The sequence below is a fragment of the Stegostoma tigrinum genome, chromosome 16 (assembly GCF_030684315.1).
Source record: "Stegostoma tigrinum isolate sSteTig4 chromosome 16, sSteTig4.hap1, whole genome shotgun sequence".
NCBI lineage: Eukaryota > Metazoa > Chordata > Chondrichthyes > Orectolobiformes > Stegostomatidae > Stegostoma > Stegostoma tigrinum.
The window spans coordinates 51,869,543-51,895,584 of record NC_081369.1 but is presented as its reverse complement, the minus strand read 5'-3'; the positions used below and the strand labels follow the sequence as shown (position 1 = coordinate 51,895,584).

General features: G+C 40.5%; 1 protein-coding gene across 3 annotated transcripts in view; it reads left to right on the top strand.

Moving 5' to 3' along the window:
• Positions 1-599: 599 nt before the first annotated feature.
• irf8 (interferon regulatory factor 8) overlaps positions 600-26,042 on the top strand; it is a 31,912-nt gene continuing 6,469 nt past the window's right edge. The window contains exons 1-8 of one of the 3 annotated variants that reach the window (XM_048546979.2): positions 600-729; positions 958-1,144; positions 3,226-3,409; positions 6,064-6,149; positions 12,754-12,859; positions 14,854-14,907; positions 20,975-21,361; positions 25,268-25,386. In XM_048546979.2, coding sequence (XP_048402936.1) covers positions 965-1,144; positions 3,226-3,409; positions 6,064-6,149; positions 12,754-12,859; positions 14,854-14,907; positions 20,975-21,361; positions 25,268-25,386 — 1,116 coding nt within the window. In that variant the 5' untranslated portion in view covers positions 600-729; positions 958-964. Of the gene's footprint in view, positions 786-957; positions 1,145-3,225; positions 3,410-6,063; positions 6,150-12,753; positions 12,860-14,853; positions 14,908-20,974; positions 21,362-25,267; positions 25,387-26,042 lie in introns of all 3 variants that reach the window. The other 2 variants (XM_048546978.2, XM_048546980.2) reach the window with 2 other exon arrangements.

Sequence of the window (26,042 nt, the reverse complement as noted above, 5' to 3'; positions counted from 1 at the left end):
GGATATTCTGATGGTCTTTTTTCCTCGCCAAAGAATCAGCTTAGTTCATTGACCACTGCTGAAAACGTCTGCAAAGTAAAACACCCCCGGTCTGTGGGTATTGTCCAATGAAATTAAACCCTCTTCAACTACTGGGACATTTTATTAGGAATTCATAAAACACAATGCCTCAAGAGTATTGCGAAACCATTCCCCGATACTATTACCACCCTGGGACAGGAGGAGGCGTACAGGTCCCGGGAAATTCCCCAATACATGCCACTTAAGTAAATCCCCCTCTACTCCCACGTGTATACAACCATACCATTATAAAGTGCAATGGACGAAAGGTCAAAAAACAATAAAAGCTCATTTCGCAAAACGTGCTGCTGGAAACTTTGAAAAGCGATCCTCGGACCTCCTAGAAAGAGACAAGGAAACACACACACTTAACAGAACGACCACTGCAACTACTTGCAACCCATCTGATTTCTTATAAAAGGGTTGGACCGGGAGGAAATCCCTCCCGCCTTCCCATCTCATTGGCCCCGCCGTCTGAACTTGGCTAAGATGTTTGGTCGACGGCAGCGTCAATGAGCAGACAGTTGCCGCGCATCAACCCCACCTTCCTGGGAGTGCATAAACGCCCACAGTTCAGCTCAAGACGAGATAACACGGCATTGATTGTCAGACAATTAAAGGAATAGTAACAGGAGATACGAAACCAGAAGAGAAAAGCACTGCAGTTAGGTAATTGACCTCTGTTAATTATACCTGGCACAGAACTGCTCTGGAATGATGCAAGGGTGAGGAAACATTTTCAACACTACAATGTAAACTTTTTTCACAATAGTTTAAAACATGATATTTTGTTTCTAAGTAACTTTTTCTATGATTTAGGACAAATGAAATTTCTTGGGCACGCTAGTTTGTTACGAGGTAATTATTCTCTGATGAGTTAAAATGTTGCTATTGCAGAATCGGCATGGTCGATAGAAACAGCACCGGGATGCGCCGTCTCAAACAGTGGCTCATTGATCAGATTGACAGCGATCAGTACCCAGGCTTGGTCTGGGACGATGAGGAGAAAGTCACTTTTCGGATTCCTTGGAAACACGCCGGGAAACAAGACTACAACCAGGAGGTGGACGCTTCGATCTTCAAAGTACGAGGATTCTGGCACAGTTTATGATGCTGCATTTGTTCTTTTTTAATGTAGCAGTCCTACTTTACCACGCATGATCGCAATACTTGGCTACATTTTAGCGAAGGGTAAAGCATACGGTTAGGTTTGGGGGCACTTTGGAGGTTTGTAGCAGTGACCCTAAGTTAGTTAAGCCAATATACGCATCTTTTTGCAAGCCAATTTGCTTCATTGATTTTGAGGCCGGTCTGCATCGAGGGACTTTTGAGTTCAGTTTAGCTATTGTCGGATGTTTTTCGAGGAACGAAAGGGCAAAACTGTGGGGGAATAATTTGAACTTTTAAAAACGTAAATTGTACATTTTATTCTGGGAGTTGAGAAAGGAGGCCTTTTAACAGATATTACTTAGTGAGGGAGTATCCCTATTTGGAATGAGAACTAACTTATAAGTTGCGTAGAAAATAATGGCAATTTTTGCTTCATTTGCTCGGCCCTGGCCAATATTTTCCTGCTCATTATCTTGCAAAAATATACTGCAGCTTCTGCAGTTGCACTAAGTTCAGACACTTAGATTCTGCAGTTGCAGTAAGTTTAGACATTTTGCTGTTACACTGAAAATAAAATTATGGAAAAATGTATAGGGCAAGAAGCTGGATGTAATAGTTATTTAGCACTGAAGGTGAAATCATCTCTGAACACTTGCATGTAGTTTATCGGGAGGGATTATTTATCCAGGTTGAGAATGCTTCTAATGACAATATTGTCATGTCTGAAGAACAGACCTAGCTTTAGATCCAAAAAAAAAGAACTGTAGATGCTGGAAATCTGAAACAAAAACATATTATTGGAAATACTCAACAAGACTGGCAGCAGTCTGTGGAAAGAAGGTAGTGTTAAGGGTTTGTAGAGGTAGAGTTTGGGTCTAGTAATCCTTCTTTAGATCTGAAGACCCTAGCTATACATCCCCTTGTTTGCATCTGGATACAGGACTATGGAAGGATTCAGAAATTTCACTCAGTGAAAAGAGCAGAAAGCTGAACACTTCTAGCTGAATGTTACATGTTATTAAGTAGTAGTAAGGACAAAGTATCAGCAGCTGAACGAAGGTTTAAACTGAAGCTCAGTTGCAAATCAACATCCATTGAGGTAGTATATCTAGATCAAGGGCATCTAACTCTTCTAAGCACCAAGTTTCTAAGTAACTAGATTTTATTTTGCTTCTGTTTAGTTTCATTTTGAAAAATATTTCATTTTGATGCAACTGTCAGGAACATTTAAAGTTGTAAAATATATATAGAAGCTGAATGAAATATACTGAGTGCATTTCTTTTGCTTTCATTGGAAAATAAATAACCAAAATACCTTGAGGGCAGCAGTGGTTAGCACTGCTGGGTCACAGCGCCAGGAACCTTGGTTCAATTCCACCCTTAGGTGACTGTTTGTTTGGAGTTTGCACATTCTCCCTGCGTCTGCGCAGATTTCCTCCGAAGATGTGCAGTTTAGATGGGTTGGTCATGCTAAATTGACCATAGTGTTCAGGGATGCATAGGTTAGGTGGGTTATGGGGGGATGGGACTGGATGGAATGCTCTGAGGGTTGGTGTGGGCTTGTTGGCCAAAGGGCCTGTTTTCACACTGGAGTGATTCTATAATCTTTTTAAGAATGTAAGTCCAGGATGCAAATTTCCTTTTGCCTTTGTCTGCTTTGTTATTTGGATTATTGTGAAACTAAAGAAGACTTGGACAGAATTGTTGTTTTGATTTTAGAGAACAACAAAAACAAGAACGTAGGTGACTGTTAGAAAATAGCTCCCAAATACAGGGTAGGGTAGGAAGGCATCTTATTATTTTATCACCTGCTTTTCAACACTTTGATTAAAACAGCCAAAACCAAGCTTGTCCTTCAACTGGGGGACTGAAAAGAATGTTGCAGTTGTATTGGCTGGAGATTAACTCTTAGCTTCAGCAAAGGCAGAGATCAGAGATGTGAGAGGTCACCTCTTTAATGGCTTCCAGTACAAGACAAGTTCATAGTGCACCAATTAGTTCATTGAGACTCTATACTAACTTATGCATGGTTTATATGTTATATGGCATTTATAGGCTTGGGCTATTTTCAAAGGAAAATATAAAGAAGGTGAGAAAGCAGAGCCTGCCACTTGGAAAACAAGACTTCGTTGTGCACTCAACAAAAGTCCAGATTTTGAAGAAGTGACTGACCGTTCACAGCTTGACATCTCCGAACCATATAAGGTTTATCGAATTGTTCCTGAAGGACAGCAAAAATGTGAGCACAAGTAATTCAGTAGTTTGGGCAGATTATGTACCTGGTGTTCCACTGCCGGATTCACACATCTAATTTTGTCAATTTAGATTCAATGGTTTCAGTTGTGTTTGCTCTTTTCATGTCTGAAAAGGAAAGATACATTTTGAGCAGCTGCTCCATTTTAAAGTCTTGAGCTTTCCTTGTTTTCTCGGCTGACCTACTAGCCGGCCTCACATTTCTGACTTTTTCTGTTTTTCTTTTTTCTTTTTCTATTTTTTTCTAAAGATTTCATTTATAAAGCATTTGTGGTGTGCCTGGGATGTAAAAGGTTGTAGGGAAATCATTCTGTGCTGTATTGTGTGGGGTTTAGAGACTTGGAAACATTAGGGCATCATGGTGGCTCACTGGTTAGTATCGCTGCCTTGTAGCATCAGGATCCTGAATTGGATTTCAGCCTCCAGTGACTGGCTGTGTGGTTTGCATATTTTTTGTGTGGGTTCCTCCCACAGTCACAAAGATGTGCAGGTTAGATAGACTGGCCATGCTAAATTGTCCAGGGATGTCTGGCAGGGTAAGGATGTGTGTCTGGATGTGGTGCTGTTTAGAAGGTCAATGTACACTTGATGGGCCAAATAGCCCATCATTGTTGGGATTCTAGAATTAATAGATTTCGTCGTATGGAATTAAATTAATTACTTCCTTGAATAAGTGATTTTAACCCTATTGTAGAAGTTTGGGGATGACTTGAAAATAATTTGCTTTGGTTTGATATAGGTTTTTTCACACTTTCATCGTATTCGTTATATGAATATTAGCAACATGCGTCAAATTTATTTTATTGGAAGCACAGCAACGGAAAGAGAATTTTGATATGAGTGAATCGTGCAAACATATGATAGCAAATATAGCAAGACATCGCTTGTTGAAATTGTGCAGCTTTTTAGGAAATTATGGTAATGACTGCAGGCAGGAGGATGCAACGTTAAGTTGATAAAATGAAGCAGGACGCAATTGCTTTGATATTTGGCCAAATCAAAGGAATCAATTAATTTTCAGTTCTTAAAGTTCTGTTATTTTGAGTAATAAATTGTTAGATTAACCATGTTTGCAGAGCAGTATACACAATTTAAAAAATCTTCAAAAAACAGACTCAAAATAAGATCCGGTTACAAATTTTATACAGTATTTGTTTCATTCAAAGGGAAGGCAAAGATAATTTGATCTTTTTGGGGAACTTATTGAGCCCCAGCTGATAGCTAAGCCAATTTGCTGACTCACAAGATCTGCACTGTTCCAGGGCACTGTTGATGATTGGGCAGCCAGATAATGAATAAAAATAACAAAGAACTGTGGATGCTGGAAATCAGAAGCAAAAATGAAAATTGCTGGGAAAACTCCGCAGGTCTGGCAGCATTTGTGGACAGAATTGATATTTCGGGTCCAGTGACCCTTCTTCAGAACTGATTGTAGCTAGGAAAGGTTGGTATATATGTTAAAGATGGGGTCAGAGGAGGAGGTAGGAGATGGAGTCCTGTGAGAGAGAAAGAGTGGGCGGACAGGGGAGTGGGTAAATGTCATCCTGGGTGAATGAATGTGCTGATAGAGACATTTAATGGCTGACAATGGATTGTGTCTGGTAGCAGCCCATGCGTTGACAAGGCCTGGTGTATGGGGATTGAGGTAAGGACATGGAAGAAGGTGCTGAAGCCCTAAAATTGTTGAACTTAATATTGAGTCCAGAAGGCTGCAGAGTACCCAAGGGTACTGTTGTCTCCTCTACAATGTGGAAAAGAATCACCAACTGGGCAGAGTGCCTGAAAAAAATGCCCCACAGCATCTGGTTGCTTGCCAGTTCAACACACTGCCATGTTTCCTGGCCAGCATCTCTGTCTCGGGCCTGCTGCGGTATTCCAGCAAAGCTCTGTGTAAGCTGAAAGGACAGCACCTCATTTTCTGCTTGGGGTCTGTGTTGCCATTCAGACTCAATATTGAGCTCAACAATTTTAGGGCCTCAATACCTTTTCCCATGAGCTCACCCCAATCCTCACACACCGGGCCATGTGGTCACATGGGCTGCTACCACAAACAACCCATTGTCAGACACTAATGGTCCCCTTTAGCAGCTAATCATTCTCCCAAACTGACCTTTACCCATTCCTTTGTCTGCCCAATCGTTTTTCTTTCTCTGGGCTGCATCTCCACCTATTATCTACTCAACACCCGACCCCATCTTTAGCATATATAACCATCTTCACCCAGCTACAGTCAGTTCTGAAGACAGGTCACTGGACCCGAAATGTTAACTCTGCTTTCTCCCCACAGATATTGCCAGACCTGCTGAGTTTTCCAGCAATTTCTTGCAGCTATTGATGAACCCTGGAAGGTAGTGAAGGTTTTTATTTGTGGCTGGGATTCATTAGCAATTGAAATGTAGTTTACTATCACAAAAGGGCAGATATGTGAGAAAGAGATGATTTTCTCATTAATCAGGCCATGTAAATGTACCCTGGATAGTAAATATAGAAACATTTCTTTAAACAAATCCTTCCCAGGACAAGTACTAATACTATCACTTTCACAAATTACTTCCATTGATTAACTATCCCAGAACAGCAACTAAATACTGTGTTTTGTTCATTGAATTGACTGAATGGATTTTAAACCTTCTAAAACAGGCAAATTTGGGAATCATTCCAATGAACAAGGCGATGTCACTGATATGGATTGCAGCCCGCCTGGATCCGATGAGCTTATAAAGGACGTAAGTGACTGCATCCTTTCATCCCTTTCTTATGGTTTTAAGGCCTCAGTCAGATTGAAAAGTACTTGGTGAAATGATTAAAGTTAATTGATTTCATGGCTGTGGGTCCAAATAAGTTTGTAATCCAAACATGCATGTAAAGTGAACAGTTCAGTACCTCCTTTTGTTTGAAATTTCTGTGCATTAAGAAGGAATTTAGATTTAAGTGTGGCCTCATTATGACAGATGATATTCTAAGGCCTCTTTGTTCCCCAATGAGCAACTTTTCAAGTGACAGTCACAATTACTGTATGGCCATACTTAACAATCAGTTTGTATGTGATAAAGTTCATGCAAGTAGTCAAAGATATACATGATCACTTAGCCCTGATCATAGTAGTATTAACTGTGAAAGAATGTTAGCAACACATTGGGAGACCTTATTGTTCTTGAAATGTACTTACCTGATGATATGATGATTTTACGTTATAATTGACGGTTGGCTAGTTTCTCATGTCATACAGAAGTACTGAAGTATCTTCTAGCATAAAGTAAATGTTGAAAGTGAAAGACAACAGTGGTCTCACTTATTTCAGGCTTCATAGTTTTATGGTCACGGACTTTATTTCCCAGTCAAGTTTTCTGTCCTCATTCTTTGAAGACATGAACTTTGCTAAGGCGTGATTGGTCTAAACAAATTTGTAGTCCAGGAGTCCATTTTCATGTAGAGATCTATTTAATGATTGTGGGCTAGCATCATAGCTCCGGCTGATCAGTCTCCACTCTGATGATATTCCACTAAAAGTCACAGGATCAGGAATTCTGGTTCACATTTTCTTTTTCTTTTCCAATTATGGCACCCTTACTGAGAGCCCAGCTGAGAACAGCTAATATGATATAAATTTAGAATCCTAGCTAGTCTATTCTCACTTTTGTGGCTTTGTTGTAATTAAACAATCAGCCATGAAATAATGAGGAAACCTCTGCCATGACTTTTATACAACCAATAGAATGAACTACAAATGAAATTATTATTGTTCTGCGGAACAGTGCAAATTTGCATTAGGAGGAATTAACATCTGACAGACCCTCATAGTGAATCCAAGTTAATAGTATGTTAATTACATGATTAAAATACAGAGGTAAAAGGTGTTGTTTAATTAATTATTCAGAGGGATTACCTTGGTGACCTTGGAGAGGGAGCAAATGACACCCACTGGTATGTTGTAGGTTTCTGTGACTAGTGGGTATCGCAGGAGCTGGAATACATAATCCATTTCCATGACCATATTTAAGTTTAAAGTTTGTAAATTTCATTTTAGATTTACTTTCATTACATTGTTCCTTGTAAAAGGGCTGTCAACTGTTTCTTTAATTTCATTTTGTTTAAGTTGTCTCACAAAAACACTATAATGAATGACTGTTGGGACACTATAGCGAGAAAGCACACATGCAAAGCTGTGATCTATTTTCAGTGAAAATGTTACTGTTTGATTTCGTATTTCACCATCTGGGATTGGGATTGATATAACAACATAGATCATTCAAAGAGCACTTCTATCAGCTAATTTTCGACTGGTGAGCCTGATGTCAGTGGTTGGGAAGCTACTGGAGAAGATACTGAGGGATAGGATTTATTCCCATTTGGAAGAAAATGGGCTTATCAGTGATAGACAACATGGTTTTGTGCAGGGAAGGTCATGTCTTACCAATTTAATAGAATTCTTTGAGGATGTGACAAAGTTGATTGATGAGGGAAAGGCAGTAGATGGCATATAAATGGACTTCAGTAAGGCGTTTGATAAGGTTCCCCATGGCAGGCTGATGGAGAAAGTGAAGTCACATGGGGCCCAGGGTGTGCTAGCTAGACGGATAAAAAACCGGCTAGGCAACAGGAGACAGAGAGTAGTAGCAGAAGGGAGTTTCTCAAATTGGAGACTGTGACAAGTGGTGTTCCACAGGGATCTGTGCTGGGACCACTGTTGTTTGTGATATACGTAAATGATTTGGAGGAAGGTGTAAGTGGTCTGATCAGCAAGTTTGCAGATGACACTAAGATTGGTGGAGTAGCAGATAGTGAGGGGGACTGTCAGAGATTACGGCAGAAAATGGATAGACTGGAGAGTTGCGCAGATAAATGGCAGATGGAGTTCAATCCGGGCAAATGCGAGGTGATGCATTTTAGAAGATCAAATTCAAGGGCGAACTATACAGTAAATGGAAAAGTCCTCGGGAAAATTGATGAACAGAGAGATCTGAGTGTTCAGGTCCATTGTTCCCTGAAGGTGGCAACACAGGTCAATAGAGTGGTCAAGAAGGCATATGGCATGCTTTCCTTCATCGGACGGGGTATTGAGTACAAGAGTTGGCGGGCCATGTTACAGTTGTATAAGACTTTGGTTCGGCCACATTTAGTATGCCATGTACAGTTCTGGTTGCCACATTACCAAAAGGATGTGGACGCTTTGGAGAGGATGCAGAGGAGGTTCACCAGGATGTTGCCTGGTATGGAGGGTGCTTGCTATGAAGAGAGGTTGAGGAGATTAGGAATATTTTCATTAGAAAGACGGAGATTGAGGGGGGGACCTGATTGTGGTCTACAAAATCATGAAGGGTAAAGACAGGGTGGATAGCAAGAAGCTTTTTCCCAGAGTGGGGGACTCAATTACTAGGGGTCACGAGTTCAAAGTGAGAGGAGGAAAGTTTAAGGGAGATATGCATGGAAAGTTCTTTACACAGAGGGTCGTAGGTGCCTGGAACGTGTTGCCAGCCGAGGTGGTAGACGCAGACGTGTTAGCGTCTTTTAAGATATATCTGAACAGGTACATGGATGGGCGGGGAGCAAATGGACACAGACCCTTAGAAAATAGATGACAGGTTAGACAGAGGATCTCGATCGGCACGGGCTTGTAGGGCCGAAGGGTCTGTTCCTGTGCTGTAATTTTCTTTGTTCTTTGCCTGTTGTTTCACCTGAACTGCTTGAATTCAGACTTCTTACTAACATTCATTGTAGCAGTTCATTTGAGTGGCATTATTTTTGTGAAAAAGCATGTGGAAACTTGCTTGTGGAAGGAAAATAGCCTGACAATATTAAAGAATGACTTGAGAGAGAGGTTTGTCAGAACTACTTTCGTTCTATTGGACATGAAGCCATCCCCTCTCTAAAATAGTTGTTACCACTGCTGCCATGTCTTGTTTCTGTCCTGAGCTAACCCGAGAAAGGGTTAACAATTTTAATTACTTTTTTTTAACTAGTGTCATTTTTGGTTTGTTTCAATTAAGTAAAAAAAACTATCTTCTTGTACCAGCAGTTATATACCAGGGGTGGCATGACGGTTCAGTGGTTAGCACTGCTGCCTTACAGCCCCAGGGACCCAGGTTTGATTCCACCAATGGGCGACTGTCCGTGTCTGCAGATGTTTCCTCTGGGTGCTCCACTTTCCTTCCACAGCCCAAAGAAGTGTGGGTTAGGTGGATTGGCTACAGTAAATTGCCCATATTGTGCAAGCTGGGTGGGTTAGCCATGGGAAATGCAGGGATGGGGAAGGTCCGTTTGGGTGGGATGCTCTTTGGAGGATCAGTGTGGACTTGAAGGGCTGAATGGCCTGCTCCCATCCTGCAGGGATTCTGTTTTGTGAATTTTGCTTCTTTTAAACTTCCTTTTTCTTATGCTCCTAAATATGCTAATATGTAGATGGGATTGATGCCAGATGACAGGCAGGGAGAACAGAAATGAACAGATAAGAGTACTAGATAACAAAGTGTGGAGCTGGATGAACACAGCAGGCCAAGCAGCATCTCAAGACCACAAAAGCTGACGTTTCGGGCCTAGACCCTTCATCAGATAAGAGTGCTGACTGGCGGGCCAATTATTTTTATGATAAGAATGCATACCTTTCCTTTGCCATGTTGGTGCTATGGTGTTCAAGTATAATGGAGAGAATCTCCAAACAAACTGGTTTTTGCTGCTGCCGCTGAGCACTGAAAAGTTTTCAGCCTCAGCAAGTGTCAAGGTTAGTGTCCTTCTGTTGTGGTTAACTTGACCTCTCTGGTTTTTTGCTTAGACTTCCAGTTTTTGATTGTCAAGCTTGTTTGAGCTGGATTGTACACTGGTGTGGAGTCTCTATTTTAGAAGTCTTAAATTGCAAGCATTTCAATAATTATTACTCGAAGTGCACACCATAGTATAAATGGCTGTGGTATCAAGCTCAGATTATTTGGGAGCAGTGTAAGTGCTGTGTTTTAAAATTAGACTTGTTCATTGTCAATTTTACGCTGATTATAAAATGTAATGTTATGAAAGCAGTTTTGCTGGGAATGTTGCATTTGAAGCCTGGACTATGTCAGTTTGGTTTTGACTGTAATACAGCAAACTTTGTTTTAACCAGCACATTATCAACTAGCATTCTTGGTTAACCAGCAAAAATTATATACCTCGATCTACCATGATGTTCGAGTATTTATGCTGTAAATAAATTATAACAGTATTGTGCATATCCCCTGCATTATGTTTCTACTGCTTACTGTGTGTTTTTACAGTGGTTTTCGGACGAGTGTTGACGTTGCACAAATTTTTTTTTGTTTATGTAGAACTTTTGAGAAATGTCGATGTCTTGAAGCTTTGCTTGGTCAGGGTTTTCTATGGTTACATGCACCTCTTGATTGTCTGGAATATTTGGTCACTCCTGGTCCCATCGGTGCTGGTTAATAAAATCTTTGCTGTACCTAGTCATGCATTTCAAGGATTTCAGGCCCATGCCCAGGATTGGAGTGTATAAGCCACATAGACAGTATACCATTGTTAGAAATGTTCCCCATTTAATATGATGTTAAAGCGAGCACTTGTTGCTGATCCCTAATCATCCTTTAGACTCATGTGAAGAGGCACTGCTATAGTCCATGTTGTGTATAGCCAATTACAGTATGGTTCGGAAAAAGGTCCCAGGATATTAATCAGTGACCATGAAGAAACGGCAATTTATTTGAAATTCTGGATGGTGTGTTGCTTGCAAGGGGTCTTTTAAATTGTGGTATTTCCATGCATCCAATACCCTAGTCTATTTAAGTGGCATTGGCCACTTGTTTCAAAGGAGCTGTGGAAGGAGTTTGGTGAGTTGCTGTGGTGCACACAACGGCCATTGTACAGTGGTGAAGTGAATGAACATTTGTTTAGATTTGAGGAAGCTGGTTGAATGGGTTGCTTTATCCTGGATGTTGTTGAGCCTTTGTTGTATTATAGGAACTATCTTCATTCAGTCAAGTGTAGAGTATGCCATCACATTCCTGATTTGTGCTTTTGTTGTTAGTGAACAGGCTCTGGTGAGTTAGGAGGTGAATTGCTCACTTCTGGCCTGCTCTTGTAGCCACAATATTTACCAGACTTTCAGCTTTTAGTCAGTGGTAAGTGCGTAATGTCGATTTTGCACAGGAGAAGTAGAGGTGACAATGCCATTGAATGTCAGGGGAATAGATTCCTTCTCTTTGAATCATCACTACTTGCTGCTTGTGTGGTGTAGATGTCAGCTGCTAGTTATCATTCTGAGACTGAAAATTGTCCAATCTTGCTGTATATGAACACACCTTCTTCAGTATTATGACGAGTTGTGATTTTACTCTGTACTGTGCAATCATCACTGAACGTTCACAATTCTGACTTAATGGTGGAGCGAATGTCATTAAAGTAGTTAAAGATGTTGGGCTTGCTGGTCAGGATACTATTCTGAGGACCTCCCACCATAACGTACTGGGGCTGAGATGATTGGCCTCCTCAAGGTCAACAGTCTTCCATTGTTCGAGGTAAGAATCTAACCAATGGAGAGATTGCCTCCTGATTTCCATTGACTTCAATTTTGCACAGGCTTTAAGATGCCATACTCCATCAAATGCTGCCTTGATTTCAAGAGCAGTAGCTCTCACTTCATTCCCCCACTGGTATTCAGCTGTTTCTTTAAATGTTTGGACTAGGCTGTAATGAAGTCTAGGAAGTGAGCTGATGAGTGATGAATGAATTATTTTATTGTCACCTATATTTTACAGTAAGTTTACAAGAAAATACAGCAATTTGTTACCACAATTCAGTGCCATTTTGAATAATTTTAAGAATAAAGAAAATAAACAAAAAAGAAAGATATACCTTAAAGGGTGTCCGTCAGACCAGAGCCACCTGGGTAAGTGCCACCTGATAGCATTGTGGTGACACATTCCATCACTATGCTGATAGACAAACTTCTGAAGTACAACTTTGTAAAAGCTAGTCATTGTTTTTCCTTTTCCCAACTTAATTTCCCATTGCATGACACATCGAGTTTAACGACTTGAAAAGGCACATTACAGGATATGGTGGATTGATTGGATTCTGACAGAGCAGCCACATCTCCATTAAAGGGAAGCAGGATTGAAGGAAGGGGATAAGTCGACAAAACGTATGAATGTATTATTTCAGACTTTCCCTTCAGTCATTGAATTCATACTACTTATTACTAAACAGCAGGAGCTGACGTCAATTTGGGGATCAGATGTATAATTGCAGGATAAAACAGACTATTGTCTGTATAGAGTGATAAACTAGTAACGCATTAAAAAAGTTGGTGAGATAATTATGTGCTTTTTGAAATACATTTTGCAGGTTATTGTGGATTATAATGGCATAATAAAGAGAAGTCATTCTCCACCACAGGAGGATTGTACAAGTCAACCACAGCAAGATTGGTGGGGACGACAAACCATTGAAGGTAAAATGAGCCAAATCTTCCCTTTTTTACTGGCTGTAATCTGATTTATATATTTTTCTGTTTGCTTAGTCTTTTGGAAAGTTTTATCATAGGTTATCACCCATTAGGAGGATTCTGAAAGGTCAGGAAGTGGAATATAATCTCTGTTCGTGGAAATATTGTCAGCTAGAAGAACAAAAATCCGTAAGCTTTGAGCAGTTTTTAATAAAGCACAGGAAATTTGTAAAGAAATATTCCGATATGAACAGTTAAATCGAAATTGTGAAGATTGCCCATGGAACTTCCTCTACTCTCCTTGCAAGATGTGAATCCTGAGATGGAAATTTCTTAAAAATACCTGAACAAAGCTTGCACTCAACAATCTACACATGAGTAAACAATCCATTAGATTCTAGATAAATACAGGAGACTGAGAGCTGAGATCCCTTCATGCAGGGAGGAGGCCAGAAGTGCAGGAGCAATATTAACAGCAGGGGGAACTTAGGAAGTAATGGTTAGGAAATGTAAAGTTTATGATGTAGCAATCTAAGAACTTAGGCTATGTGCTAACACTTAGTATGTTTGACTAAACTACCTTTCCCTGCTGTTTAAGAGGAAAAACGTGAGCAAGTTAAAACCTGCATAAAAACAGTGCAGAGGAGTTTTAGATCCACCGTCAAGTACACAACCCTCTCAAGGGTAATCGGGGTGCTATAATTACTATCCTTGTCAGGCAGGCCTATATTCCATGATTGATTCAATAAGGAAAATGGATGGATATGTTGTTACACAGGCAAATCACACACTCTAATTTCAGGACTTGTAGATTGTATTGAAAAGAGAAGAATGGAATGATACTGCAGTGTCAATTATTTGTGTCCCATTTATAGGTGAGGAAGGCTATTCAGACTAATTTTACTTTCATTTAGAAAGAATCTATCACAGCAGTCAACCATTCATTAAGATTGCAAGTTTGTAATTGTAGTGGTTATAGCAAGTTTTGAGAAGATTTGTAGCTCAGGTTGAGGTTCTGGATGTGACTGCTCGCTGAGCTGGAAGGTTGGTTTTCAGATGTTTCATCACCATTCTAGGTAACATCATCAGTGAGCCTCCGACGAAGCGCTGGTGCTATGTCCCGCTTTCTATTTATCTGTTTAGGTTTCCTTGGGTTGGTGATGTCATTTCCTGCATAGGTGATGTCATTTCCTGTTCTTTTTCTCAGAGGATGGTAGATTGGCTCCAAATCAGTGTGTTTGTTGATGGAGTTCCGGTTAGAATGCCATGCTTCTGGGAATTCTCGTGCGTGTCTCTGTTTGGCTTGTCTTAGGATGGATGTGTTGTCCCAATCAAAGTGGTGTCCTTCCTCATCTGTACGTAAGGATACGAGTGATAGTGGGTCACAAAATGACATGACCCACTATCATTCGTATCCTTACATACAGATGAGGAAGGACACCACTTTGATTGGGACAACACATCCATCCTAAGACAAGCCAAACAGAGACACGCACGAGAATTCCCAGAAGCATGGCATTCTAACCGGAACTCCATCAACAAACACGTTGATTTGGAGCCAATCTACCATCCTCTGAGAAAAAGAACAGGAAATGACATCACTGATGCAGGAAATGACATCATCAATCCAAGGAAACCTTAACAGATAAATAGAAAGCGGGACATAACACCAGCGCTTCATCGGAGGCTCACTGATGATGTTACCTAGAATGGTGACGAAACGTCTGTAGTAGCTATATATTTAACTCTCTCTATGAGATAGATCTTGACTTAGTGAATCATGTAAATGGCTGATAGTGAATCAACAGGTGATATAGATCCTGATATTCATTCCCAATAGAGGCTGAGCAAAACAGAAAATGACCTTCCAACATGTCAATGCCCCTTTGCGTGGCTACAGGAAGTCAAAATATACCTCACTCTTGTTTCTCTTAGCTTTATTGTGTTTCTCATTATAATGGAGGTCTTGTGATTTAATCCTTTATTTTTTTCTGTCACAGATTCTTCAATGCTCTATTATGCCAATAACTTTGGACCTCTGCAACCCAATTCAGGTATCAAAATCATTGGTCATTGTTGCTTTTTGAAGTTCATATCTGATGCAGACTTCCTGTATGTGTGTTGAAATATGGTGGAATTGGACTTGCACAGAGGCAGAATTAGAAAAATTCATCAATATTCTCAATGATCATTACTGCTCCATTTAACCTTAAAGCCACTGCCCACAAGGAAGCATTGATTTCTTCGACACGATAATATTGAAATTGGTATGAGACAGAAGAGAAATAAGTTAACACCAAATGGATTTTTAAATATATGCCTGACAAATTTAAACACTGAAAGCATCATCTAAACATACTTTCCATGAACTGCTGAGATTTCTGCTGAACTATTGCATGTTTGTCTCCAAGACAGCCACTGCATCTCAATTAATTCACATAATCTGAGATCCTTGGAGATGGGATTCACGTAATGTAAAATATCTAAGAATAAGGGTTAAACCATTCAGGATTGAAATGGGGACGATTTGTTTTCACTCAGACAGTCATGAAGTTGTTGGGGTGAGTTTATTAGATATATTCAGGAGGGAGCTGGACGTGACCCTTGTGGCCAAAGGGATCCAGAGATATAGAGAGAAACGGGAATAGGATACTGGGATTGCATGATAAGTCATGATCGTATTGAATGATGGTGCAGGCTCGAAAGGTCAAATGGCCTACTCCTGCACCTATTTTCTATGTTTGTGAAATGAAACTGTTCATTATTATATTATTTGATTGACAGTGTTAATTGCAATAGCAATCATTTTAGTTTTTCCCCATAAAATAGTTCCCAAGTTCTAGCAATCTTAAGCTAGATACTTTGCATTCATTTGCAAGGAATAATACTGTTGTCCTGGTTACAAATTAGCTGAGTATTCCTTTGTTGGTATGTTTAAAACTCCTGTGTCCTGTCGTAGACCCAGAATCCACTTTAGAGCCCTTGTTGCTGCCCTTTGCAGCTTCTCTTCCTCCTCACCCACACCGCACCCTCTTCACTTGGATGGAAGCTGCACAAGTGTGCCTCCTGTCTTGCCTTAGTAACTTGACCCCCCCCCATGAGGCGCTGACTAGGGTGATCCACAGCTGCAATTAAATCAAGTCAAAGTGAAGCCAACATATACTAGACTGACCACAGAGTATTAAATGTGGGCGTGAGATTAAGTGTTGAAGAGTTCAATACAAACACAGTTACAACAGAAAGATACACGTTCAGAGCTGTGAAAGCTGCTATAAACCAGTAAAAGACATGACAAAGGAACAAGGAAGCAAAGCACAGCTGAAACACTGCCTAAAGCATGATAGCTACACCTGTTTCTCTCGCAGTGCAAATCTGTATGAAATGTGACATGAAGCAGAACTGGCAGTTTTCTCACTTGGAATAGAAGGATTACAAAAGTACAAGAGATTCACTTAATGAGCCAGAACAGCCAAGAGTAACTATATTTTTGTCATAGCTTGTGCGGGACTGTTTCAAAGTGTTCACCCTTAAATCTCTCTGAAGAACAGAAAAAAACAGTAGAAATTTTGAAAGCCGAGAAAGCACACTTTGTACCTTGAATGAACGGTATGTGTTCAATATTAGGGTCCAAAGTGAAAAAGATTCCATTGATCAGCACAGCTTACAGAATTTGTGAAATAATCTAACTAAAGACAGGAGTGTATTAGACATCAGTGGACCCACAGTGAGAGCATGCCTGAAAGAGGTAGAACTTGCTGTACAGAAAGTGATTGACGTGTGCAGCAACTATAGCAATTATAAGTCAGCAACTAAAACATTTTGGTGGCAGAAAAGACTCAGCCTTGCTTTATACTGATAGAAGCTGCAGGCCAACAGCATAGAATAATCTCAGATAAAGTACAGGATATAGATAGTATGGAAAACATCAAAGAAAGGAAAGGAAAGGAAAGCATGACCAGCATTGAGAAAACCATATTCTCACTGCAAGAAGCTGAATTGTTTTACAAACAAGTGTATGGCTTAAAGCAATTGCAATGAGTAAGTGCAGATGGCCACGAGAGAGATATCGGCTGAAGATGCTGATGAACCATGCTGGACCATACAACAAGCTGGAATAGTTAGGACACCAGGTTTAACGTGGTTCTGACTGTTGGAATAATGACTGCAGCAGGAGAACAGCAGGTTAAAGTGTCAGATAGACGTTGGTGCGTCACTGTCTTTCACAGACCTTAATGAAGTGGAGATCCAAAAATTAAGCAGTTTAAAAATAAGATAGAGGCTATACAATGGTACCATACTTGTGCTGAGAGGATAGATCACTCTGTGAGCCCATTGCACGTACATGAAGGAGAATCGGAATTCCAGATCATAGAAGCAAAGCAAAGAAAAAGCATTCGGACCAGAGCAAGTCTAAAGTTTGGACTAGTAACCCTCAACCTGCCAAAAGAGATTTACAACAACTTGGAATACATTAAAGCACTGAATGTGGAACTGACCCTAGAGGAGTATAACAATATGTTTACAATATGTCTTCTGAGAGAAAATCATGTCAAAGTCAATGAGAATGCAAGAGCAGTTCAGCATCAGTTGAGGAAAACTCAAGCTATTTTTATGGCCAACCCGAAAGACAAGATAGAAGACCTGGAAAAGAAGGGAATAATCAAGAAAATAACAGGTGGTAGTGAAACAGCCTGCAAAGTTGACTATTCATTGACCCTGAAGATCTAATTAGAGTTCTGAAGAGATCGCACTACACCATGCCAACTATTGAATTAATTTTTCCAAAACTTGCAAAGACAAAATTCTTCACTTCCTTAGATGGCAAAGGTGGTTCCTGGCAAGTGAAGCCGCATGAAAGCAGCAGCTCTCTAACAAGTTTCTAAATGCTGTTCAAGAGATATAGATGGCTGCATAAAGCATATGGCATTTCCATAGCTCCAGAGGAAAAGTATCAAGACATACAACATGAGACAGTTAATTATCTTACTGGAGTGCATGTTATGGTGGATAATTTGCTAGTTTATTGCTGTAGAAACTCAATAGAAGAAGCCATGGATGACCACGATCAAATTCCTGTGTGATTGCTGGAATGAGCCCTCAAATTGAACTTGAAGCTGAATAAGAAAAATTGCAATTAAATTGTCTAAAATCGAGTGCATTGGTTTTGTACATCAGCAAAAGGTCTTTGCCCAGATCCAGAACTAGTGACAGCTGTAGTAGTGATGTGTTGACCAACAAATGTAAAAGCAGTGCAATGATATGTTGGGTGTGGCAAATATTTAGCAAGGTTCTTGCCCCATTTGTCATCTGAATGGGAACCATTGCACCAGCTGGCATCCAGTTTGTGCAATGGTTAGGCAAGGCCTCTACTGAAATACTGTAATGTAAATGATGAAGTCACTGTGCAGGTAGAACTTGGAGCAACCCTAATGTAGCAAGGACAGCCATTGAATTTACATCCATGTCTTTACGACAAATGGGACTTTGTTATGCTTTGAGTGAGAAAGAGTGCCTGGCCACTCTTTGCTGGTGTACACTTTCACCAATGTTTTCTTTGAAGACAAAAAGTGACAGTTGAGCTCAAACACAAGTCACTTTGAAATATTTTCCTCAAGCCACCACTATCTGCTCCAGAGTGTTTGGAAAGTATGTTCTTTGGGTTGCAAAGATATCATCTGAATGAGAGGCACAAGCCAGGGGAGCAGATGGACATCGCTGACAGGATGTTGAGAGCATGAAGGAAATAGAGGGTGCTGAAACCTTCCAGATCCAACAAGAAGCAACAGCTTCGCCTGTTCTGGAAATGATCAATCCCTTAGAGATATTAATCTCAAAAGTCACGGGCCTTGTTCAAATCAAGTGAACTACCAAACAAGATGCAACACTCCAAGGGTTGCAAGAAGTAGTGATGGAAGGATGACCCAAAAGCATCAAAGACGGTCTTATAGCCATAAGCATATTGGGCAGACAGGTGTGAAATGACATGACAAGGTGGCATATTGGATAAAGAATACAGAGTCTTTATCCCTAAGGAGTTGGGAGGAAAGATGCTAAAACACATCCATACACTAAGGATAACAAAGTGTGAAGCTGGATGAACACAGCAGGCCAAGCAGCATCTCAGGAGCACAAAAGCTGACGTTTCGGGCCTAGACCCTTCATCAGAGAGGGGGATGGGGAGAGGGTTCTGGAATAAATAGGGAGAGAGGGGGAGGCGGACCGAAGATGGAGAAGAGATTACAAGAGAGTTGCAGTGGGAGAGAGATTCCCTGAGGTTGGTCCGGAGGGAGGACCATTATCTCGCACACTTTGTTATCTTGGATTTCCCATACATTAAGGAATTGAGTCAAGTCTGAGTAGGACAATAGATATGCTCTACTGGCCTGATCTGAACAGTGAAATCAAGGACTGGATCTGCTAATGCAGTTGTTGTAATCAGATTTTTTAATCTCAAAAATATACTTTCTTCATAGAAATATGTTCATGTACATACATAGTCACTGAAGCAGTTTGGTTCTGTCCAGTAGCACATGAAGGAACAAACAAACACTGGAATTTGACTCTGCCCAACAGACAAGCCAAAGGCATTTCTTATGCAAGATTCTATTTACATATACTTGAGTCCCAAGCTGAACACACTGGAGAGTTACTGACAACACACAGCACTTCACAGGGTCCATGAACGAAGCTGGAAGTAGGTCATCTTTTTTCTCATTAAAACTGATTATCATCTCTCTGTAGTATATTTCTGACTACTGAGAGGCGAACCAGATGACCTTAGTGACTTCTGATGAAATTGAAAGTATATATTATGATATTCTGAACATCGTGATGAGTGACTATGAACCTCCGATCACAAGTGAAGAATTCAGTTGCTTGATAAAGCATTGCGAAATTCAACACCACACTCAACTCTACATCCATTCCCAGTCAAATGAGAAGATTGAGGAGGCAGTGAAAATTGCCGAAAGGAATTGTAAAGAAGTTGAGGAAATCAATCACAGAGAGATGCAAAGCAATCACTGAGTGGAGAAACATACTTACTGAAGGCACAGGTCTGTACAAAAGTTAATGTGATTGCACACCCAGACTACTTTTCCAATTGTAAAAAGCTAATGAAGCCAGGAATAGTAACAGGCTTAAGTGATGGAATCGAGGTGAAAGAGCATCAACTTAAATTTCATTTTGAAAAAACTGCAAAACAATTGCTAGATTTCAGCAATGGATAGGCAGTCTTAGTAAAAACCTCAATGCACTCCACAAGAGTCCTCTCACTTGACAGTTTAGAACCTGCTTGGAGAAGTTGTCACCTTGCTTGCACACAGTGGTAATGAACAACCTGATACACACTCACGATTGCAGGCACTCAAGCATGGCTCGAGAAGCCGATCCACAACTGCAGTTCGGAAGGCATAAACTCAATCTGTGCAGACTACGGTTCAATCATCAGTCAACGAAGTCCAAAGCACCTCAATAATGGAAATGAAGTAACAACTGTAGATACTGCAGTGACAATAAATGATACAGGACTGACACTCCCTGAGGAAGGAACATTGCCCAGTTGAATAGTCTATGACAACATACATGCATACCATTGAAAGAATAGCATGATTTAAAGATTCCTAGCCTGGTGGCCTCACACCCCAGACCTCCAGCTCACCATGCTTCCTTCTTGCCATGCCCCACTTCCACCCCGTGATCTTGCAGAGTCATTTTCTGCCCCTGTTACTCCCCTGTAACTCTGGACCTTGAAGCCTGTATTTCTGTAGCAGGCTTGCTGCTTCAGCTTCTCACTGTTGACTGTAGTAAGCTTAACAGTAGCAAATGTAAGAGAGAACCAGCCTGTTATTAGAGGACCCAGATTTTGACACCTCTACTTGGTGGGGGGGGCGGGTAGTGAAGGATGACTTTTCACTGGTTATATTTTGGTTGAATTTCCCCAGGCGTTTCAGTGCACTTGATGCAATCACTGTCCCCAAGCACTTTGACTGTTGCTGACAGATACAGGTTATTGCTGTACAATTATGAAACGGGGGCGGGGTGGGGGGAGTTGTCATTTCTCCTTTGTTGGCCTCTGATCTTGAGGTATTGTGAGTCTTGAAAATGTTGTGTTTTATCTAGGGTTTTGCCAGATGATAGTCACCTTTTACTATGGAGGAATTCCAATGTCCCGGGTTCCCATTCGGCGATCCGATGGCTGTCGAATCACTGTCCATCACGCTCCAACCAGCAATGAGACCATATTTGGGCCAGAAGGCATGGAACAGGTCCTGTTCCCACCCACAAGCAAGATCATGAACCACCGGCAGCAGCAAGTCACAAATAAACTCTTGACTCACCTTGAGCGTGGAGTGCTGCTGCTTAGCAACAATGAGGGCATCTATATCAAAAGGCTCTGCCAGGGCAGGGTTTTCTGGAGTGGCCCCTGTGCGCCTTTTACTGACCGGCCAAACAAGCTGGAGAGAGATGCGATAGTGAAGCTTTTTGACACAAAGCAGTTTTTGCATGGTTTGTATTATAATTTTCTTAGTAACTGTGGACTGTTGCATTTAGGTAGCACTGTCTAACGTAGAAGAATATTTAATGGTGCTTAATAAGCATTATGAAGTATTATTTAATGCCATACCCCTTAGGATTTCAGGATACGTGCCCATATGCTTGGTCAAAGAGGCAGATTTTAACTGGTGCCTTAAGATGTCAGATAAGTGAACGTGTTTGAGGAGGTGGTTCCGGAGCTTAGGCGGAAGTAAAATTAGATTTTAGTGCAAGAGGTGCCAGAACAGGACGGATACAGGGGCCTCAGTGTTATGAGAGGGAGGAGATTAAAGAGATTGGGAAAGGTGAGACTATCAAAACAACTTGAGAATGAAAATTACATAATCAAAGCTTGCTGGAGTGGGACCCTATGTCAATCAGGAAGCACAGGACAGATAAATAAAATTTAATCTTTGGGAACTGGTTAACTAGAGGTAGATATTACTGAGGTTCACTGCTGTTATTGGCACAGAAATTAATATTTCACAGTACATCTTCCAGATTAGATTGTAATTTAGTTTGGAAAATTGGGTGTGAACTGTTGTAATTTATTTTAGCCTTTCTACTGGGGGTGCTGACATTAGAACGTTATACCATAGGTGCTTTGACCAAATGCCATTCTTCATCAGTGTGCCTCGAGAGAAAGCATCGGTGAGCTCTTTGACAGTAGATGCTATCGCAGTTAGATCAGATTCCGTTCTGAGGGAGGATTCACACAAAACGTTCTTCAGCGCAGTGCAAAATATGATCAAGATGTGACAGAAATTTTGATTATCCAAATTTGTACATCACATTGTATGCTAGTCCGAGGTACATTGTTTCTCTCATGGAGTAACCTGTTTAAAAGGGCTTGGCTCACTTTACAAAGCTCACAACATTATTGCATGATCTGATGGTGTCTTTGTGAATTTCATGATTGCAGTGTAAATATACCTTAGTTTTTGAGTGAGATATGTTATAAATGTATATCAAAACTAATGCCTCTGACAAATTGTTTAACACCTATGTTAGAATATCAGTGGAATTTAGGTAAGGGTATGCTACCAGTACAAGATGTGTTAACTCCAATGGTATTTCACTTAGCTTTCAATTAATGAGGGAAGTATTATCCATTTGTGAGTTAATGAGTCTGAGTGATATACTGAAGGTGTGACAATATTGTTATCATTGCAAAATGGATTGTTTGCCACATTTGGGATGCTCTATACCAGTTATGTTATGTTATGTTATATTGATCACAAATCATTGGTGAAGTATGAAGCAAGACACTAATACTTCTGTTGATAATAATCACTAAATGCAGCCCAACATTTCTGTGTTTCCTGTGAATGAACCCAGTGTCCCTCAATCTCATTTTGTATATGCTCTTAGTGCTTCATACCCTTCCTTGTGTATCTTAACAATATAATTAACATACTATTGAAATATTCCACTCTTAAAATTAACGTCAGTAAGAGATCTTTAGCTGATTGGAGCTGTCATTCTTGCAGTAGTGTTTTTGGTCGGGGGTTGGTGCACTGGGGTAGAGTATTGAAACTCTTTAATAATGAAACTAAATGTTATGAGATTTGGGTTGTAATATTTTAAATAAGAAGCCAACATTTGCTACTTGGCAGTTACGCTAGGCTAGGAGTTCTGGCACCACAGGGGCCCTATCATTCTCGTGGTGGAATTTCTGGGATCAGAGTAATTGGGATTATTTTGGATGGTTGTCTGTCCTCCCCTTTGAGTGCTCACCTGGAAATGACTGTGACAGGCTTTGGGTTCCTATTATCTGTGGCTGGGTGCAAAGGCCAAATCATTTGTCTCTTTGTTTTGGAAAAATGCCATAAGATTCCAGAAACAAAAACAGAAATTGCTGGAAAAGTTCAGCAGGTCTGGCACCATCTGTGGGGGAGATCAGAGTTAACATTTCAGGTCCAGTGACCTTTCTTCAGAAACAATAAGATACCAATTGCTTTTATCCTGTGTTAATTCCTGGCCACATGAGTTTGCTTCTGACAATATTTATATGAGTCTCCTCTGTCAGTTACAGCAGTGTTAGCTGACAGAAGGAAACAGCCAACCGTTTATGCTCAGTGTTGCTGAGATGCAAATGTTGTGTGAATATACTCTGTGATAGACTCCCAGGATTTGTGTAGAATTATAACATGCAATTTCTGGCTTGGAGAGAGGGAAAGTTATGCACAATGCTGTTTCTGTTTGAAAATGTTGGAAGTGTAAGGGAAAGGTGAGGGACGCCTACAAGAACTCTCAAAGAAGTTCCTGCCTTATTCTGTGTCAGTAATTGCAGTTTGGACTCACAGTCACTTAAGCCTTAAACTTGAATGTCCAACTTCTTTTCATCCAGTTCAGAAATTAATAGTTGCACTCCTTTTTTGTGTGCAGACTGCTCAGTTGACTCATTCTGATACTTTGCCATTTATGGAAAGGGAAAATAGGCATCTGCCATCTGCTACTTGTACAGATATGGATTGATAGATGCATTTAAAGGCACACCTCAGCTTTTGGTGCGCTTGCATGAGCTTAACCTCACTGACCTTAATTCTTAAGCATCCCAAGAATACTAGAAGAACCGGAGAGGGGGACGGGGAAGCAAAAGCAGTAAGTTGCATGGAAACGAATGGGAATATAAGCGGACAAGTCTCCTAGACCTGATAGCTTACATCTTAGGGTCTTGGAGGAAGTGGTTGTAGAGAAGAGAACAACAAGTATAACACTACTGTTCAAAATAGGTGAAGGATTGGAAATACAAACTGAGAACTTATAAATTCGTCCAACATCTGACAAGTCAGAAAATGCTACAATCTGCTGTAGTTAGGAGTCTGAAATAGGGATATAGCTTAGTTGAGTATGCAAAAAGAGGCAGATGGTGTCTCATGTGGGAAAATGTGAGGCTGGCCTCTTGAAAGGAAGAATAGAAAATCAGATTACTACAAAAAAAAAGAGATAATGTAGCATGCTGCAGTTTAGAGGGATTTGAATGTCCATGTACATGAATCACAATGTTAGCGTGCAGGCACAGCAAGTAAGTAGGAAGGAAGGCAAAAATCTCCCATTGAAGATCAAGAAGAGGAATTTCTTCTCACATAAGGTCATTAGTTTTTGGAATTCTGTGCTGCAGAGCAGTGGAGGCTGGAGCGTTTAATTTATTCAATTCTCTGTGAGACAGACATTTGTCAATGATAGAGTCAAGGACTGTGGAGGGCAGGTAGGGAATTGCAATTAAGGTCACAATCAGATAAAACATGACTTTAATGACTGGCAAAGAAGAATGAATGAGCCTAATGGCCCCGTCCTCGACTTGCCTATGATTTTGTGGCCATTGTGGGATACTGTACATGTAATGTGTTTATGTCTTGTAAACCCTTTGTACAGATTCTCCTGCATATCAAATCTTACTTGTAGAAATATTAATAAGCATTGGTCTCTCAGAGGAGGGAGATTTGTAAATTCATCTTGTAGGCTGTTAGTTCAAGAAGTTCTCATGAATTTGTTGAAAACAAATACTGATAATTTTGGGTGCCTGAGATGAAGGTTATAGACCCAAAGCTTCAGCCTTCCAGGTCCTCTGATGCTGCTTGTCTTGCTGTGTTCATCCAGCTCTACACCTTGTTATCTCTGATAGTTTTGGGTACCTGATATATGAATGGACTGAAGTCACCCACATCTGTTTGGGAAGTTAGACAAGGTATTTGTCACAGAATTTTATATATACATTCTATACAGGTATTGGTGTGCATTTACAAAGAATAGAAAATCTTTTTGAATGAAAATTTATGTTAATCTGAGACAAGAGTTAAATAACAATTTGGCTTAAACTTGAGGTGCAATGGAGATGATGGTTTGTAGTCTTAAAATATTGTACTTCTCTTACAGCTCTGCAGCTTTCCGCAGAGAACCCCCAGTGTGCCCTTCCAGATAACAAAGTGATTATATGTTTTGGAGAGGAGTTTCCTGACATGAAACCCATCAACAAAAAATTAATTGCCGTGGAGGTAAAGGAATTTATTACATTGGAGGGGATGGCGGTGATGTAGTGATAATGTCACTGAACAAGTAATCAGACTCCAAGCTTAATATTTTAGGGGCATGAGTTCAAATTCCACTGCGGAAAATGGTGAAATTTGATTCAATACAAACTTGGAATAAAAAGCCAGCCTAATGGTGATCGGAACATTACTATGTATATATTGATTGTTGGTAAAGTCTATCTGGTTTGTTAATGTTCTTTTAGAGAAGGAAATTTGCTATCTTTACCTTGTCTGGCTTACATGCAAGCCCAAAGTCACAGCAATGAAATTGACTCTTCCTTCTGGGCAGTGATAATGGGAACTGCAGATGCTAGAGAATCCAACATAACAAAGTGTGGAGTTGGATGAACACAGCAGGCCAACCAGCATCTCAGGAGCACAAAAACTGATGTTTTGGACCTAGACTCTTCCTCAAAGAGGGTTATGGGGAGAGGGAACTGGAATAAATGGGGAGAGAGGGGGAGGTGGACCGAAGATGGTGAGAAAACAAGATAGATAGAGAGGAGAGTATAGGTGAGGAGGTAGGGAGGGGATAGGTCAGTCCAGGGAAGATGGACAGGTCAAGGAGGCGGGATGAGGTGGTAGGTAGGAAATGGAGGTGCGGCTTGAGGTGAGAGGAA